Source organism: Cebidichthys violaceus, unplaced genomic scaffold, assembly GCF_023349555.1.
Source record: "Cebidichthys violaceus isolate CVI_PGR_0920_01 unplaced genomic scaffold, fCebVio1.0.p SCAF_39, whole genome shotgun sequence".
NCBI lineage: Eukaryota > Metazoa > Chordata > Actinopteri > Perciformes > Stichaeidae > Cebidichthys > Cebidichthys violaceus.
Window position 1 is genome coordinate 2,250,660 of NW_027176583.1, and position 17,500 is coordinate 2,268,159.

General features: G+C 46.7%; 2 protein-coding genes and 1 long non-coding RNA gene across 8 annotated transcripts in view; all 3 read right to left on the reverse strand.

Moving 5' to 3' along the window:
* qkia (QKI, KH domain containing, RNA binding a) overlaps positions 1-335 on the reverse strand; it is a 64,462-nt gene extending 64,127 nt beyond the window's left edge. For all 6 annotated transcript variants that reach the window (XM_068726266.1, XM_068726263.1, XM_068726265.1 and 3 more), the window contains exon 1: positions 1-335. This exon is cut by the window's left edge and continues 109 nt beyond it. In XM_068726266.1, the coding sequence (XP_068582367.1) occupies positions 1-36 (36 nt within the window). In that variant the 5' untranslated portion in view covers positions 37-335.
* A 1,515-nt stretch (positions 336-1,850) lies between these two features.
* LOC137884492 (uncharacterized) lies at positions 1,851-9,558 on the reverse strand. The gene is made up of 3 exons (XR_011104747.1): positions 7,284-9,558; positions 4,761-7,186; positions 1,851-4,659 (listed from the first exon to the last, which is right to left on the reverse strand). It is a non-coding gene; the product is annotated as an uncharacterized lncRNA (long non-coding RNA).
* Positions 9,559-9,640: 82 nt separating this feature from the next.
* Positions 9,641-17,500, reverse strand: part of LOC137884491 (parkin coregulated gene protein-like) — a 97,630-nt gene continuing 89,770 nt past the window's right edge. The window contains exon 5 of the mRNA XM_068726272.1: positions 9,641-9,960. Within this exon, the coding sequence (XP_068582373.1) occupies positions 9,809-9,960 (152 nt within the window). The 3' untranslated portion in view covers positions 9,641-9,808. The remainder of the gene's footprint in view (positions 9,961-17,500) is intronic.

The following is a 17,500-nucleotide window of genomic DNA, read 5'->3' on the forward strand; positions in this document are numbered from 1 at the left end:
CGGTCGCTCCTTCACTTCGACCTCTCCGACCATCATCTTTGCGGCGAGAGCGGAGAACAAACACCGTGAAACAGAATCCTCTTTCAGGGAAAAGGAGAAACAAAAAACGAAAAAGAAAAAAAAAAAACTTGCGGCTCCAATCCGTCGCTTCCCTCCTCCGCGAGACGAGAGGACTCAGTAAACCCCCTAAAAACTCAGGTCGGTTTGTTCTTGTTGTTCGAGTGCAGAGGGGACAAAAAAAGAAACCCGTTATCTTCCTTCCAGAGACTCGTGCGCCGTACTCTCCTCTACGCCGTGTGCGCTCGGGGACGTTCGATTCCACCACTGTGGGCGCGAGAGACCGATCCACCGGAAAGGTCCCATCCTCCTCCGCGGCTATTGGTCAGTGGGGCTTTCGGTGGACTAATGGGAGAACCAATGAGCGCTCAGATCGTAGCCAGCGGGGTGGAGAGGGGCGGGTCTGTGGAATGATGGACAGACGTGTGGGCCAATGGAGGGCAGTGCGCAGGAATGCACACAATGCCCCTGAAGTGTTGTCAACACAGAACAGCACGTATGTCTTTCTCTCTCTGTGCCCTCACTTAGAGCAACATTGAATCAGTTAAAATGTCTCCAATAATTATATATGTATACATACATATATATATATATATATATATATATATATATATATATATTTATTTCTGAACTAATCGTACAGCACTGTCTTCAGTGGTCTCATCATTTAAACACTAAAAGAAGTGTCCATGACTATACTGAGAGGGAACAGTGGACATCAAAGTAAGTCTTTTAAAGAGACAGAGTTAGGATTCCTCTTGATCTTATATGTATTAACACTCACAGCCTCTTCCCTTCCTATATCTGCTCCAAAACCTTTCTTTTTTTTGCCAGTTCCAACTGGTTTTATGTTGCTTCCGTTTCTCCCTCCTCTATGTTACACACGATCTTTAGCACATTCAGTGTGAAAACAACATTCCAGCGAGTGACTACTGGAACACATCGGCCCATTCGACACATTGATTTCCAAAGGTCTAGTGTGATTTCTGTGGTTTAGCAGCGACTAATCTGGTACGGACTAGTGATCTGGTTTGAAGAGTCACACGTGGGTTGAATGTGTGTTCAATCTCCCACTTCACACACTGTGTGTGTGTGTGTGTGTGTGTGTGTGTGTGTGTGTGTGTGTGTGTGTGTGTGTGTGTGTGTGTGTGACAGGTATACTTGCCAAGACCAACCAAATCAGACTTTGGGTTTTCATGTGTACGCTTCACATTTGGGTGCCGGGAAATGAAAAAAAGAGAATCCTGTGCAACATTTTACAAGATAGCTTTTGTTGCTCCAGACTTGTACATGTTGTTATCTGTCTTGGGAGCGATTGATCAACGTTCCAGTAATCAATAGCGCCTTTTCATTGTCCTGTCCTTGGGAGGACCTCTCTACATATCCTCTGAAGATTAACATCCCTGATCAATGGCACACACACAAACACGCTACCTCCTCTCACATCCTGCTTAGTGTGAAAATAAACCACGACTGGTCCGCTTTTTATTTAAACAGCTGTTGGCTGAGAGGGGCCCAACTAAACCTGAGCCCTGACCTTGGCCACCCTTCAATTTGTCCAGTCGCCGCTCACCCGCTCACGTCTTTGTAAACGTCGTCCCCACGCTGGGCGCACGAATGCTCAAACAGCTGCACTATGACCTTCTGGCTGCAGAGTGTCGCCACTGTGTTAGCATAGAGAATAGTAAATTAAATCCAAGCGCTCAGTATTAGTGCAGTGCGTCCAATAAATTGATGAAAGAACACTCGATCCGATGATGTCCTGGGACAAGTTTAATTAGACTGAAGCTATGTCCATGCATCATTAACGTAAGTGACATATGCCACCCACTTACAACATGTATACAGATTGTAAACTTGCTTACACAGAGAAAAAAAAACAACATGTCCCGAAAACAGATTTTCGATCAGTCTTCTGGTCCCAGATAATCTCATTTGTCAGTGCAGCAGGCGACAGGAGGCTCCACATCAAAGCAGGGTGACAGATACAGTTCCCTTCACAACCTGGATCCTGCTCTGCCCTCCAGCCAGCGTATACGTACAATACAACACGTTATTGATGTAATGATGGTCGCCTGGGGGCTTTTGTCTGTAACTGCCCGCTATACATCGACATGACAATGATGTCATTTGATTGGATTTAACAGCGGAACACCTGAAGTGCACCACCACCGTGTCCACGGTCTTCTGGTATTTACCACCGTCACCATTTCACCCAGAGACCACGGGGAAACACCTCCACCATTTAAACAGGACGTGTAATATTAGTCCCGTCATCCAAATGGTCTGCAATATCAGCGCGCCATCTTAAAGCAGGAGTGAGAAAACATCCCTTGAAGTGAATCGCTGATACGGGATTGTGGTGGATAAGAGTGAGCAGATAGGCAGAGGGAATGAGAAACCACATTTTTCATGTGACTTGGAGATAGCTAAATTGTTCATGGTGTTGACTTTATGTTTCTATATCTTTCCCCCTCCCGTAGTCTTTGAATATAAGCGCCAGAAAAAGTCACAGACTTCTTGCATCAAAAAGAATGTGGCATTTATTCTGAGCTTTGAAAATGGGTTTAGTTCTTATCTCAGCGGTGTGCATGGTAATTTGCAACTCGCCTAGCGCTCATTCTTCTGAGTTGGGTCACATACGGCTTCTGTGTGTGTTGATGTGTGTGTGAAATAGAAATGCAGAGTTAGAGAGACGCGGTGTTAGACAGGCAGAGCATATTTAAATGTGTGTGTGTGTGTGTGTGTGTGTGTGTGTGTGTGTGTGTGTGTGTGTGTGTGTCTCCTGACAGCCCCAGAGTAAACAGTAACGATATTAATCCCCCCTTTCCCCCTTGCCCTTGTGTTTTCGTCATTTTTAATAACACGGTTTCTATTGAACAATTAATCCAATTAACGAGGATCCAGATAATTAATGAACATGCGTTTAGCCCCTTTTGAAAGGAGGATGTTAGCTCACTCACAATGAGCTTGGAGAGCGCCCTGGGTTTTCAACTGAAAGTGTGCAGACGGAGACAATGGGGCCCTCGGTAGGGGCCCCGTAGCCGGTTGCGGCCGTCCTCGGGGGCCACAGCCGCAGGAGAGCGAGTGTGAGCCGGTGAGTGTGGAGCGATAACGGCTGTAGCTCCGGAGGCCCACGGGCTCTGATAACACGCAGACATACAAACAAGAACATCTTTTCCTTCTTCTGGCTTATAGTTTGGGGACTGTGGAGGGGGGGGGGGGGGCGCTGGCAGAATCTGGGTCATTTACATTTCGAGGAAGGTGTGAGCACAGCGCAACAGAAATAAATGTCCTTCTAGCAACCGCAGCACATACAGAGCATACACACAGTGTACCTATAATTCATTTTAACTCGTATCACGAGCATGACGTGACAAATGCCCCGTTCCTGCTCCTGTTAATGCGCCGGTGCACCCGTACTTATTTGTGTGCATTCGTTATTGTCAGTGACTGAACATTATTTATTCGTCTTGAAATCTCCCGAAGCAAGGATTGTAGACAATAAGGATGAAGAGGACGGTTGTGTTAGCGAAGGCGAGGGTGGGAGCCGTAGTTCTACGTTAGCGGTGTTGTAGATCTCATCTGTAAGAAGTCAGTACCTTTGAAGGCCTCTGTACCTCTTTGCCAGCACTCATTTTACAGTATGTCAATATAATGATCACACATTAGAGTTGTTGCCATTTAACTGTATCTCTGTTTATTGTGACGACTTTGGAATCATAAAACTCAACGATCAATCCGAGTCCCAGTGCGGCAGCTCAGGAAGCAGTTATGAGATCAAATCACTGTTTAATGCTCGTTCAACACAAAACAGAAACATATGTAAACAAGAACTTAATTATGACTGATTGTTCTTTCAACACATCAGTGATCAGGGAGAGCAGGAAGTGATAGAGAAAGAGAACAAAAAGAGAGGCGATCGAGCCGTTCTCCTACCGTTCACCATGAAGAAGTACCTAAAAATGATCCAAATGTAGACGTTGGAGAACTGGTTCTACAGGACCAGAAACATCCACATCACAGCTGAGAGTGAGGGGCCGGTGTGACGGGTAGACCGCTGTCCAGCATCACACCTACCTGCCCACTGGATTACAGGGATTACAGGGATTACAAGGAGGGCCAAACCTGTTCCACACATCGGCTTTTTCAAACTTTAGTTTAGACCTAGTCTGAGCTTTTAAAGTATTGTGAAAGTGTTGCTTAGTTGATGAGTGCTCGCCACACAGGAAGTGCGTTTTGCTCAAGTGAGAAGACTTTTTTATGCTCAAATTACACCTGGCATGAGGCGTATACTATTCACACCATACAGGGAGGAGGGTCGCCTGAAGCAGTGCTACAGTGTGGAGCGATATGAGGGAAAATCTGTCACGTTCCTATGTTTCCCAGAACCCGCAGATATTCAGCGCTCCCTAGCTTGTTAAAGGTCATCTTGGGTATTGTAGTCTAGATGCTCCAGCGGTTTGGCAATCTGGTGATGGAAGTGCCTGTTGGTGCCCAGACAGGTGGGAGAGGGAAGGGGGAGGACGGGGTGACAGCTGGAGCCTCTTGTGTTCGTGGGCTCTGATGGGAAAACATCACCTCCTAAGTCCCGCCTCCGGGCTGCTCATCATCAATCGACAGGCGGAAATGACACACAAATCATGCGTTACCATTTTACAGTAAGGGGCACTTAAAGTGAGCCGAGGGTAAACAAGCCTCACCCGCTCCTCCCTCTTCATTCCGTCCCACGTGGAGAACACACCGGTGTCAATGCAGCTTAGAGGAGTCCAGCCGACGCTTCGTCTGTCCCTCCAATCGTTAACAGTGGAGATCCATTCCTGCTCCGACCGCAGACGCCTGCGTTTGTTTACCTGCTCGTTTGTGCACGCCTGCCAGCAAGTAGCAGGGAAAGAAAAGAGTGTTTGTGAGCGATAAGAGAGGAAGAGGAGGAAGAGGAGGAAGAGGAACAGAGAGGAGGAGGAAGGAGAGTGACAGAGAGAGCGGGAGAATCCTCATTGATCACATCTGTTCAGAGAAGGATTGATCCTGTGGTGTGGTCTGGGATCTAAACACACACACACACACACACACACACAGATAAGAGAATCGCTCAGAAACCTTTCCAGTGAATCAGGATTTGAGATTTTAGCAGACTGTAGTAACACTTAAGAGAACCTTTAAAGAGGACTTCACAGGTAGAAAAGAACACAAGCTCCTCTTTCAAAAGTGTGTACATTATTCCTCCACTCTCGAATTAAGCCTGCAAATAAGACACCTGGCCTATAAAGAGGCAGATAGATAAATCTCCATTGTGCTGTCCTTTCTAGCACATGCTCAGTAGCTCCCTGGACGAGCGTGGACTCCGCCTGGCAGACGAGAACAAGACAAATCATTCCCAGGGGGGCATTTATTTCTTTTCCACAGCACAATCCCTCTCATTGCTGGTCCTAACAATCTGCCTTTTGAGACTCTAACAGTGGGAGAAGAAAGACAGCTCAGCCACAGAGGGGACGGGAGGAAAACAGGGAAGGAAGTGATAAAGGGGAAGACGGATGAAGACGTTCTGAACGCTTAATAAATCCTCCGCTGTACGCGGGTTGCATTACAACATGCGACGCACAACCCAACTTTGATCACATTACGTGTGACCCACGTGGATGAATTATTAGATTTGCAACAAGGGGAGACGTCGTACATTCAGCTTGTTTGTTCAGATAAGGGAGCGCGATGATATTGTTAAGTGCCAGTTGTCACTTGTGAGGGAACAACAGATTATCCTACCACCACCTCTTCTTCTTCGTTGGTCTCTCGTTCCTCTCTCTGCAGCTGACTGCTCCTAAATCTCAGGTCTGGCTGGAGACAGCTCTCTCTACCAGGTGACACAACACCCCACTTCCCTCATCCATCCATCTCGTCTCTGCTTCTCCTTCATTTCTCTCTGCACTGGATTCATCTTGGACTTGCAGGTCTGTCTCAGGCCGAATGCATCTCCCTGACTTCCTCTTTGTTCAACATGTTTACTCACTCACTCACTTCCACGCTGCCTTTCCTCCTCTATAATTGTCCTTTTCTTCCTCCCTCTGTCTTAGTCTTTTCTGTACTTTTCTCAATCTCTTTTCCCCCTCCGTCGACAGAACGCTATCGGCGTGTTAGTGTAGCTTTTGTTGTGCAGCTCACTGCAATACAAAAGCCTTTGTTGGCCTGCCACCACTGTGATGTGGTGAGACGGAGATGCAGAAGGACAAACTCCGTGGTGCCAGCTTTCAGAAAGTCAGTGCTCATTCGCAGATAGCGGCTCGACCTGATGTCTGCAGTAGCTGGTGGTGCGAGCCAGGCTGATCTGTGAGGCTGTATGAATTGCGTATAAATTGTCCCGTGTCGGTGCAATGCTCGTGTCCATCAGTGCAATGGTTCGCACGTGTTCCTCGGTGGGAGTTATTGCTGGCTGCAGGGCAGTGGCAGCTGTTGCGAGGGGCCGAGCTAGCTAGGCTAATAATAACCCCGGAGCTGAGCGAGTGTCCGCAGGCCCCGCATCGTCGAGGGTTGACCCTGGGAGTCCAGTTGCAGCGGAGAGTGAGGATTAGGCCAGGTGGAGGATTAGAGGACGCTGTGTCACCCATGTAAGGACCAAGGCAGGTGTGCAGGAACGCTACGCACTCAGTGGTGAAGGGTGGGGTCGAGTGCACCACTCACGCCTTCACCGCGTGGTACATGATGTGTTTTTACCTTGAATTCTGACCTGAGCATGTTTATCAAAGCCGAGATTGATCTAAAGGAGACATATTGTGTTGATGTCCAGGTCTATATTGATTCAATGTTAAAACAACAACTACATCGTCAGCCTAACCTCCCTTCATTCACCGTCTCATCGCTCAATGTTTACTTCCTGTTAGCTGATGTCATTCACACACACTGTAACTTTAACAATGTTTGTGTTTAAACATGTGAAATGGTTTATATATTTTATAGTTGTGACGTCAGCTGGTTTGAATGTATGAATGTATGAATGTCTCCCTGGATTGACGTGTCAATACATTCAGAGTTAATATAGTAGCACTTAGAATATGAGTATATATAATAAAAACACAAACACAACAAATAACACTTGTGTGATACTGGACCTGTGATCTCGTCTCACTTGTCCGGGCTGTGGAGACATGAACAGGCAGATAGACAGAAGACGTTACAGAATGAATAACGTGATCGATACCAAAAATAATAAAACAACTCTGAAATCCTCTCACCTGAAAATAACAGCGTGGCGTTATCTGCGACAGATACGATGTTGTGTTGGGAAGTAGAGCGTGATGCTCTAACCTGTGCTCTGTGAATGAGAAGCAATTCATTCCCTGGTGTAAGTTGGAGCACCGCAGTCACAACACCATCAACTGCTCATTATGACTAAGGGAAGGGTTAGAATATGATGACAGGACACTTTCTGCTCCGTGCTGCCTTTGTTTTTCAGTTCTTTTTCCTCGCCGGAGAACAGAACCAGATAACAGAGGTATTCATGATGTCACGCTTTCAGGCCGTTACGTCTGGACCGGTCATGCGTCGATGCCTGTGATTGGCCAAATAACGTCATTGGTTGCCGCCATTCCCTTCCATGTCACAGTTCACTCTGTGTTGTTGGGTATTGTTTGCCATTATTGTGTGTGTGTGTGTGTGTGTGTGTGTGTGTGCTTAGACTGTAAGCTCTTGATTGGAGACCATATCCTCCCATGTTCCTCTCCAGACTGTCACCTTTCTTAATGAGCTTCAGTGGGTTTCAGAGGAGGATGAAACGGACACTAGCATTTAATGCCCATTGGCGCCTGTGATGTGACCTAATTGAGCCAAAGCAATCAGACTGCCTGGCCCTTTAAGTGCGAAGAAGTGAAGTGAATTCAAGGCAGTTTCTGTATATTATGGCTTGTATGACATTGGCTCGAAGCAAAACACTACGATGAACAGATGGAGAGCTGTGAGAGTTCTGAAAAACAATATTTGAAGCATTGTGAGAAAGAGCTTAACACAAGCGTTCGCCGTGTTGCACTCTGTCCCGTTGGTTCTCGTCGTCCTCTCTGAGCTCCCCCTCCTCTGCTGGCCAGCTGCTCGCCTGTGGCTCAGTCAGATTGGAGAGGTGAAGCGGGACAGCGGGGCGTCACTGATACAGTTCGACAGAACCGCAGGCTGTTCGGAGTTCGATCAGCTCAGCGAGGTGAAATTGTACCTCCCTTTAACACTAGTTTGTGTGCCTGCAACGTTTCCGTATTTGTTGTATTATGCGGCCGCAGTGATTAAGGTGGATTATGTTTGTGTAGAAAGGGTAGCGCTGCACTGCTTTTTCCTCTTTCACTGCACAGATCAGGCAGCACGGCCGAGTTCAGCGACGTGGAACAGCTATTCAGTAACATTCTATTCATGATGTGCTGAGGTTGAAATACGAGCATTATGAACCTGTCTTCTGCTTGAGAATAGATTCCTCCGCAGGCCTGTAAAGTTGCTTTTGCTGGAGACATGACTTACAATAAGAGATGGTGCAAGTGTCCTTGTGAGTGTCAGAAATCAATTACGCCATGTTTCCCCCGTGGGTCGCAGGGTTGTATATGTATATACGCAAGTGTGTGTCTCTCTGTGTGTGTGTGTGTGTGTGTGTGTGTGTGTGTCTGTGTCTGTGTGTGGGGGCTTCCTTTGTGTCAAGAAAGAAGTTTCCACTGTGACTTTAAGGAGAGAGCGCCTTCATCTGCACAGTGAGGAAACACAGAGCTGGTTAAAGATGCCTACTGAGGTACCGGCTGGTCTAGATGGACAATACAAAGAACACACATGTTAACAAAACACACAGAGATGCATGCACCGATCCAGAGGGGTGATTGAGTTCAAAGCATGGCTACCACTGTGTGTGTAAGTGTGTTATCTGAAGGAATGCTGTCGGTCGTCATTCCTCTGCGTCTACGCATGTTTAGACAGGCTCCATCTCCAGCTGGGTCTGAGACAGAAGAAGCACTTGTAGAGCAGGACAAACGACTTTATGGACTGGGACAGAAAAGACCGGCCCGCATCACTGGAATCGCACAGATTGCAAAATATCCCATATTATCTGAGTGAAACTAATGTGTCTTTTGAGCTGCGCTCACACCCTGTGGGCTCGAAAGGTGGCTGTAAAAAGCAAAAAGAAATGTTGCAGCAGTAGTTTGAGAAGTTTCTGTGGACCTGACACTTTTTCCGCCTTAAATCGTGTCACCATTCAGTGGAGTCTACTGGAGCTGACATGGAGTTAAGCTTGCAACAGCTGCTGTTCTCTGCGAAGGAGCAAAAAGAACAAACTTTTTACAGTCGAGCATCACGCAGTGAGCGTCTGATAGCCTAAAGAACAAAAGTTTACTTTTAAATCAATGGAATCTATGTTTCCATACATCGTTAAAGTGTTACACTGTTCCTCTGTTTGAAATAAAGTCACTGTGCATCAAGGATTCCTCATCAGAGAGTTAAATAAATCACTAAAGCAATACAAAAGTGAACAATCCCTGTGTTTCAATGAGGCAAATCTGCTCTGTCAAGCTTGGATTTGTATTAACAAGTGATAGTGATAAATACACAGATACACAACGTGTGAATTGCACTGAATTTAATATGTGTTGAACAGAATGTGTACACATTAAAAAGCAGAGGGAGCAGAGAGGCAGGAGCAGCGGAGAGAGGACTAGGGTTAGGGCTCGGATAAAGAAAGGGATGAGAGAAGAGCTGGAGGCAGATACACAAGGACTGAAGTCAACAATCCCCCTCCTCATTTGGTCATGCAGGACTGGTAGGTGGGCACCATGTATTTGCTTTTTAGGAAGGCATCCCTTCCTCCGTGGCGCTCAAACAGCTCCAGAGTCTCACCGATCAGTTGACCGATGTTCTCTCCCCCCTGGCCGTACTCGTCATCTCCGATGTCTGGGGACGAGGACACAGAGTCAGACAGACGGCGTGACAAGAACAAAGATATTTAGGCTCAGTCGGGGTCATGGCAGACTGAGCTCCGTGTCGAGGCTCACAGAGCTCCCCCTGTGGCCACGCTGCAACGCTGCAACGCTTTGCAGCCGACAGAGTCGGCAAATGCCATCCTTCCATCTGACTTCGACTCCACCGGACGGACCGAAGTTGATTTTCTGTAACGCTGTGGTCAGTTGGGACTGGACGGCAGCGGTGTTTTTAAAGTGAAGGTTTAACGAGGCGAAGGACGTACGAGTTAGTGACGCTCTGCTGTTGCACAACGCTGCGTTGATGAGCGGTGACCTGGAGTCAGCTCCACAGGTAGGAATGTGTGTGTGTGTGTGTGACTGATGTTTGGATCTGTATTCAAATCAGAATCTGAAACAGAACAAATTCAGCAGATTCCAAACGTCCAATAATGACATTTTGTTCATTTCATTTTTCAGGTGTGTTCAATGAAAAACAGAGTCAGAGAGAGTAACACACTTGTGGCCAATCACAATATGGCAAGAAAGCTGCAGAAACCCCCCGAGGACACACACACACACACACACACACACACACACACACACACACACAGTGCAGTAAAACACACAGAATTGTACAATAGAGCTCTAGAGCGCTGAGGGAACTTGTTATCGAAAAAACATTCCTGAGGTGTCCAACCTCCACTCCTTCCTTCTTCCTCCCTTTCAGCAGCAGGCACACTTAAACACACACACACGCACACACGGACACACGCACACACACACACACACACACACACACACACACATACACACACACACATCATGACTTTATCAGCACACAGCAAACTGCCAATCTCATGGCATTGCACTGGGGCCTCAAAACACTTTTCAGAGGGAAGTAAATATAGAGAGGAATGAAGCGTGCGCACACACACACACACACACACACACACACACACACACACACACACACACACACACCACTGCTAAACTACTAAATATCCTGGAGAGAAAATGTGGATTTATTTCTTGAGGTTATAAAATGACAGAAAGAAAAACAGTGTTCACTTGACACAAAGAGGAGAGGAGAGAAGAGGAGAGGAGAGAAGAGTATCATGAAGTCTGACTTCTTCCTATCACTCCATCCTTTATTCTCTCAGTCTCTAATCAGACTCAACTCTCTCTCTCTCTCTCTCTCTCTCTCTCTCTCTCTTCCCCCCTCCCATGCATGGCCTCCTCATTAAAGCACAAAGAGAGCCGATCCCATAAAGTGGGCTGTTAAGCAGTAACACGTCTATGATCTCAGTCTGCAGCACTTGCTTTCTGCTCAGGATCCTTTCTCCTGTTTCAGATGAAAGCGACGGGGGGAGAATTCTCCAGCCGCGATTTGACCGTTTGTTAGCCTCGATGCAGTGCAACTTAAACAGCTCTGGCTTTATTCAGCAGCTATTTTCTGTTTTCCTTTCAGAGAAAGGCGGACAGAAACAGCACAGAATCAGGAATGCAGCCTTTAAGAAAAGCTTGTTTTATTCTGGAGCTGCCCACAACAGAGGCGTCTGCCCCCTACTAGTTAGTCCAATCTGAAATAGCATCTAGAACGCAGCCATGTGAGCAATAAAAGAAAACAGGCAACGCAATGAGGGAGTGTGTGTGTGTGTGTGTGTGTGTGTGTGTGTGTGTGTGTGTGTGAATAAAGTGACAGGAGTCACTCTTACAGTCTGTTTCATCTGCATGCTGTAACTGTGTGTTGGTGTGGGTTAAGAAGCCAGGCCCGTGGAGAGCCACCCTCTGCTACAGTGAAAATGAGCAGCCAAAGCCAGGCCAGAGGGAGAGCTCTGGCCTCCAGACTACAGAACACGGGGAGTCGGAGAAGAGGTGCGGCTCGGGAACCGGCGAAGCTCAGACCCGTTTACTGGGGCCTGCAGGGGGGACCGAGGAGGTCCAGCAAAGGGGGAATTGTTGCTGTTGCTATACTGAGAGTTCCAGCCCTTCCAAGTGCATTTCTAATGCGGAGCCGTCAGGAGGCCAGCAGCATCAAAAGGAAGAGGCCAGAGGAATTTGCAACGATTCTCAATATTTAAAGAGGAGAAAAGGGAAAAGTGTGTTTAAGCAGGGATAGAGGGGAGGGAGGGAGGGAGGGAGGGAAGGAAGGAAGGGGGAGAGGGTGTTAAGAGCTGCCTCTGCACACGGCCTTCAGCAAAATAACTTTCACTCTTCTTCTTCATTCCTCCTCTCCCTGTCTTTTTTCTCTGCTTACGGCAATATCTGCAACCCAGGGCAGACAAAAAAAATCTTTAAAAACAATCATAATAAAAAAACTCCCGCTCTGTGAACACAAGGAAAAGGACCCGATAGCAGGAGAGAGCTGTCTGTCCTCTGAGGGGGAGGGAGGGTCGATACAGACCCAGACAGGGAGCACTGAGAGACACTGAGGGACACTGAGAGACGCTGAGAGACACTAAGAGATGCTGAGGGACATTAAGAGACACTAAGGGACAATGAGAGACACTGAGGGACACTGAGAGACAATGAGAGACACTGAGAGACAATGAGAGAAAATGAGGGACACTGAGAGACAATGAGAGATGCTGAGGGACACTAAGAGACACTAAGGGACAATGAGAGACACTGAGGGACACTGAGAGACAATGAGAGACACTGAGAGACACTGAGGGTGAAGGAAGACAAGGACAGTGGCAGAGAAAAAGGTCCGTCTGTCTGTCTGTGTCTCTCTCTGTCCGTCCGTCCTCCTTTTCTTAAGACAACAGGGGCTGTGTCTCTCTGGGTCTGCTGTGATTTCTGCTGAACCTCACCAGACCAACCCTAAACTAGCACAACAACAGCTGCAGCCTCCCCCCCTCCTCCTCCTCCTCCTACTCCTCCATGTCTCATTCCCCACGGTCCTAAACAACCTGTCTTCGCACATCAAGCTGAAGACAGGCAGTCTTAAGCGTTTCGTCCGAACTAATTTCAAATATATGAGTGGATGTTTAGTGTTGGGGAGCGTAATGGACGGCGACTGTAAGGGCAGCTGTCCTTCAACCCCAGCTTAAGATCTGCGAGGCTAGCGAGCATCATGTGTGTGTTGCCTGGTTGTAATCCTCCTCTGCTGCCAGGGACCGGGTGACACACACACCGCAGCAGCTTTGGGAAGTTTAACTCGGAATTCCGAATCAACCGACCTGCCATTGTTTCTAATCAACTTCCCCCTGCGTGTGGAAGTTCCTTAGGAAAGCAGCTTAGAGAGGAGGCTCCCCAACACAACAGCTGTTTGATCAGAGCAGGCAATGCAGAGGAGAATCAATGAAGGAGAGAGACCTGTTCCTGGTCCTGTTCTTCTTCTTTTCTGGGTGTTTGGCCTTGTTTGAAAAAGGAAACGGAAGAATGAAGGTTACGAGTGCGATGGAACAGCTCGAGTGCCAGGAATACTTTGTGCAGACGTTACACGCTGAGGCTGTAATGAGAGCATGTGTTGTCATTCTTTCATATCACCAACCACACTCACTGATAACCCTCCAACCTCAGAGCTCCATATCAGTGTAAGACCGAGCACATCTTCTTCTTTCCTCATTTATATCAAAGCTTGATAAAACAAAGATGTTTCCCCTAGGGAATCAATGAGAAATATGAAACAAAAATCACTTTTAAAAAACTTGCTGTTCAGCTTGAAAACAATTAATTTGTTCTTCTTTTTAGCTGGTAGAAGTTGAGAGCACGGTGGAATAAGAACCAACATTCAGCTAGCTAACTAGCCAGCTGCTATATGAGCACAATTAAGCAACTTACTGCTTCATCTACACACCGCTGTCACAGCGTAGGAAAGCACATCGCTATCACCAGACGATCGGCCGTTAACACCGATTCACCAGCTTTTGTGATGTGCTGATGGCTTAGATTCAAGTCCACAGGAGGAAGAGACCAGGCCTGTGCTGTGGTTGTATGCTGTGTGGTGACAGAGGGGGTCTGATTAGAGCGCATTAACATTCTTTCTTTTCATGACGTAGATTAGTCCCAAACAGTCGACTCTATCTCAGCGCACGCCTTGCAAGATCAGGGCTGAGAACAGTAGACGGTGTGGAGAGACATGTTCAACCCACGAAATGACGTTTTTTAATACATTTGGTAAGAAATGTCAATATTAACAGCAGCATTGGTGTGTGTCATCACAGTACAGTCATACCTTTAGTTTACAGCTAAGTTTACTTCAACACAATGTACATTTTACATGGATGATGTAAAGTAAATACTATCTAGATATATGTGGATGCTATGTGTGAACCATAAGAACAAAGACAGGGAGAGGAGTGTGTGGCAGAGGGTGTGTAGGTGTGAGGAGGTGGAGAGGAGTGAATGAGGCCACGAGGGGAGGCCTGTGCTTAACAGCAGGGCTCTAATTAAAAGGGCCTCACAGTTGGGCGCCAGGCAGGCCTCTCATAAAGAGACTCACACTCTGGCAGAGAGGTGGGAGACACCAGGTGTGTGTGTGTGTGTGTGTTCTCCAAACCACAGGTGTCTGCAAAGGAAAGGCAGCGAGACAGTGTGAAAGAGAATATCCTAGCAGAATGCATGTTGCCTTTTCTGTGGGTATTGTTTGTACACATGCAGACACACACACGTGGAGATGCACACACACGAAGAAAGAGAATAAGTGTTCCTCCATAACTACATGTGACAAGGACAGACACAGCGAGGGAGCGAGGGAGCGAGGACTTAGTCTAGTATGACCAGTGGTGGAAGTAAACATAGTAATATGCTGAGCCCGCTGGTCAGATGTCATGTATGTACCAGTATGCATGTGTTGATTGAAATACAGTCTAGTGCTGTTATCGTCTGATTTCTCTCTTCATGTCTTTTCTCAGAATCACTTCTTTTCTCTGATACTGATTCTTTGTTCAGTTTCGACTCTCTGTCACTGTTTTGTCGTATGTTTGAGGGGAGCAGGATCTCCATACGGTCACTCTCCTGGTCCCACAACACGACCGCACAGTTAGGACGCGGTAATGTCCTCCATGAGATCAGCTGTTTGCCTTTAAGTATTACAGCTAACGTTAGCTAATGTCCACTAATACAGCTAACGTTAGCTAATGTCCACTAATACAGCTAACGTTAGCTAATGTCCGCTAACGTTAGCTAATATCCACTATTACAGCTAACGTTAGCTAATGTCCACTATTACAGCTAACGTTAGCTAATGTCCACTATTACAGCTAACGTTAGCTAATGTCCACTATTACAGCTAACGTTAGGCTCTGTGTTAAAAACAATGGCCGAGGGAAACAGACCTAACTTAACTGCGGTTTGGATTTCTATACGCGTTTATGAATGCAGTTACAAAAAGAAGAATCACGTCTAACATTTTATATAGCCTAGCAAACAATAATTATAGTAATAAGTATAGTGTAATTATATTACGCATTCGTGACATCACCAAAGATCACTACTATGATGAAACCGTCTGAGAAGCAGATGAATTTCTGTAATACCATATAAAGTAGTTCACTGTAAGTTATTGTGACGTGAAAGTCACATCAAAAGACATTTTCAAAATTTCATATTTGAACTTTCATATACATGTTGTGACTCCACATCTCCTCAGTGGATTAAAACAATCCCAGGAATCATACGCTCGCTAACCCTGATGCCAAAGGCTTTGGAGTGAAATGTGGCTTCAGAAGATTGAGGCTCTCTCCTCAGTATGCAGATTATATGTAAATCACGCTCTCCTTGCCCGCTCCGTTTAAATCCCCCTCGCTCCACGGCCAAACAGTGATGAAGAGTTGAAAGTGGAAGAAAAGATGACACAATAGACAGCATTTTAACTGAAAAACACGTCAGAATGCAAAGAATACAAAAATAAACAGTTTTAACGCCTGCGTCGTGTTTTTCCAATGCCCACATTTTCTGTCACTGTTCTACACCATACATACATCCAGAATCAAGAAGCAGACGTGATCTCCCTCTGAAATGATACGCAGTCGATGCGATGAGTCTGAAAATGGAAACACTCAAGTAAAATACCAGTACTTCAAAATAGCACAGTGCAATTTATGTGTTACACCACCACGGTCTCCGTCTCTGCTCTCTGCCTCACTCTGGTATTTCCCTCTTTGTCCCCCCAACCCCCTCTCCCCCTGTGGACAACCAGAGGCTGACGGACAGCACAGCTGTGGCTCACAATTACACAGTAGTGATCTCTCTCTCTCTCTCTCTCTCTCTCTCTCTCTCTCTCTCTCTCTCTCTCTCTCACACACAGACACACACACACACACACACACACACACACACACACACACACACCTGGAGCTGGGCCATTACCATTCTTTTTCTATTGCGTTTCCACCTCAACCTTTGTGTGTAATCAATAACAGCATTTCAGCTTAACACAGCTAGCCACAATGAGTCCTGCATCTTCCGACACATCACAATACACACACACACACACACACACACACACACACACACACACACACACACCGATGCATGGATATCCACATGACGTTGCTAGCAGAGAAGTAAAACAACAGGCTTATGGCCAGCAGTAGTTTATGAAACCTTCGACCCTCTCACCAGCCATCATCTGACTGCTCATGCTTACTGAAGTCTAACCTTTGCTGTAGGTCAGTGATCTCATTTTCCATGTGTTCATCCGGCGCAGCAGCGCTCAGTCTATAGGCCGGCCGCAGCTCAGTGCCACTTCGACCGGGTGAAAGTTGGACATCGGCAAAGCAGTGCGCCAGGTGGAGGAAAACGTGTAAAGATCAGATTGCCCAGCAGACGGTCGGAGCGGAGGAAAGGTGTAGACGGGGTTGAGACAAAGACGTAGCCTGCTGAGGATGCTCCTGAGCTGCACGGGAGCGAAGGCTGTTAGATTCCCATCGATCTGACTCCCTCTGGCTTACTCGTCTACATTTGTACGTATATACAGGAATTGAATTCCAATTCCACACTTCCGCCAAAAACTGTGCCATGTCTTTGGCTTCTCTTTCCCCAGAAATCCAAGGCTGTGGGAGGGTTTCAGAGCCCTGCAGAGGGAAGGTGGGAGGATCACTCTTCCACAGCTCACAAAAGCCTCTCCTTGCTCATTTCTTTTTCAATTAGCCAAGTAGACCTAGCTATGACCGAGAGCAATATTTAGTTATGGTATTAATGCACAGAAGGGTCTCATCTTAGATGATGGATCAATGCTATTTTGCAAGCTGTTAACATGTCCATTATTGTTTCAATTACCACCACTCAGATAATGGTCCCATCTCATCCCGTTGATGATGCATGCGTCTGAGGATCAGCTCCAGTCCGTTTGCCACAGCCCTGCAGGTATGAGTCTTCTTGTTATTTCACAGGTTTATATCCCACTGATGGCTTGGATGGGCAGCTACTTTTTAATTATTTTCAATTAGATTACATATTTTTCAGGGTGCACAAATGCGTGTGTGTTGTTGGAGACGAACGATCTTTGCAGCCAGCTGCAGCAGACGTTTTGATCTGGGCCAGAAAGTCCAGACCGGGTACTTCTTATCCCGGCTATGTTCAGA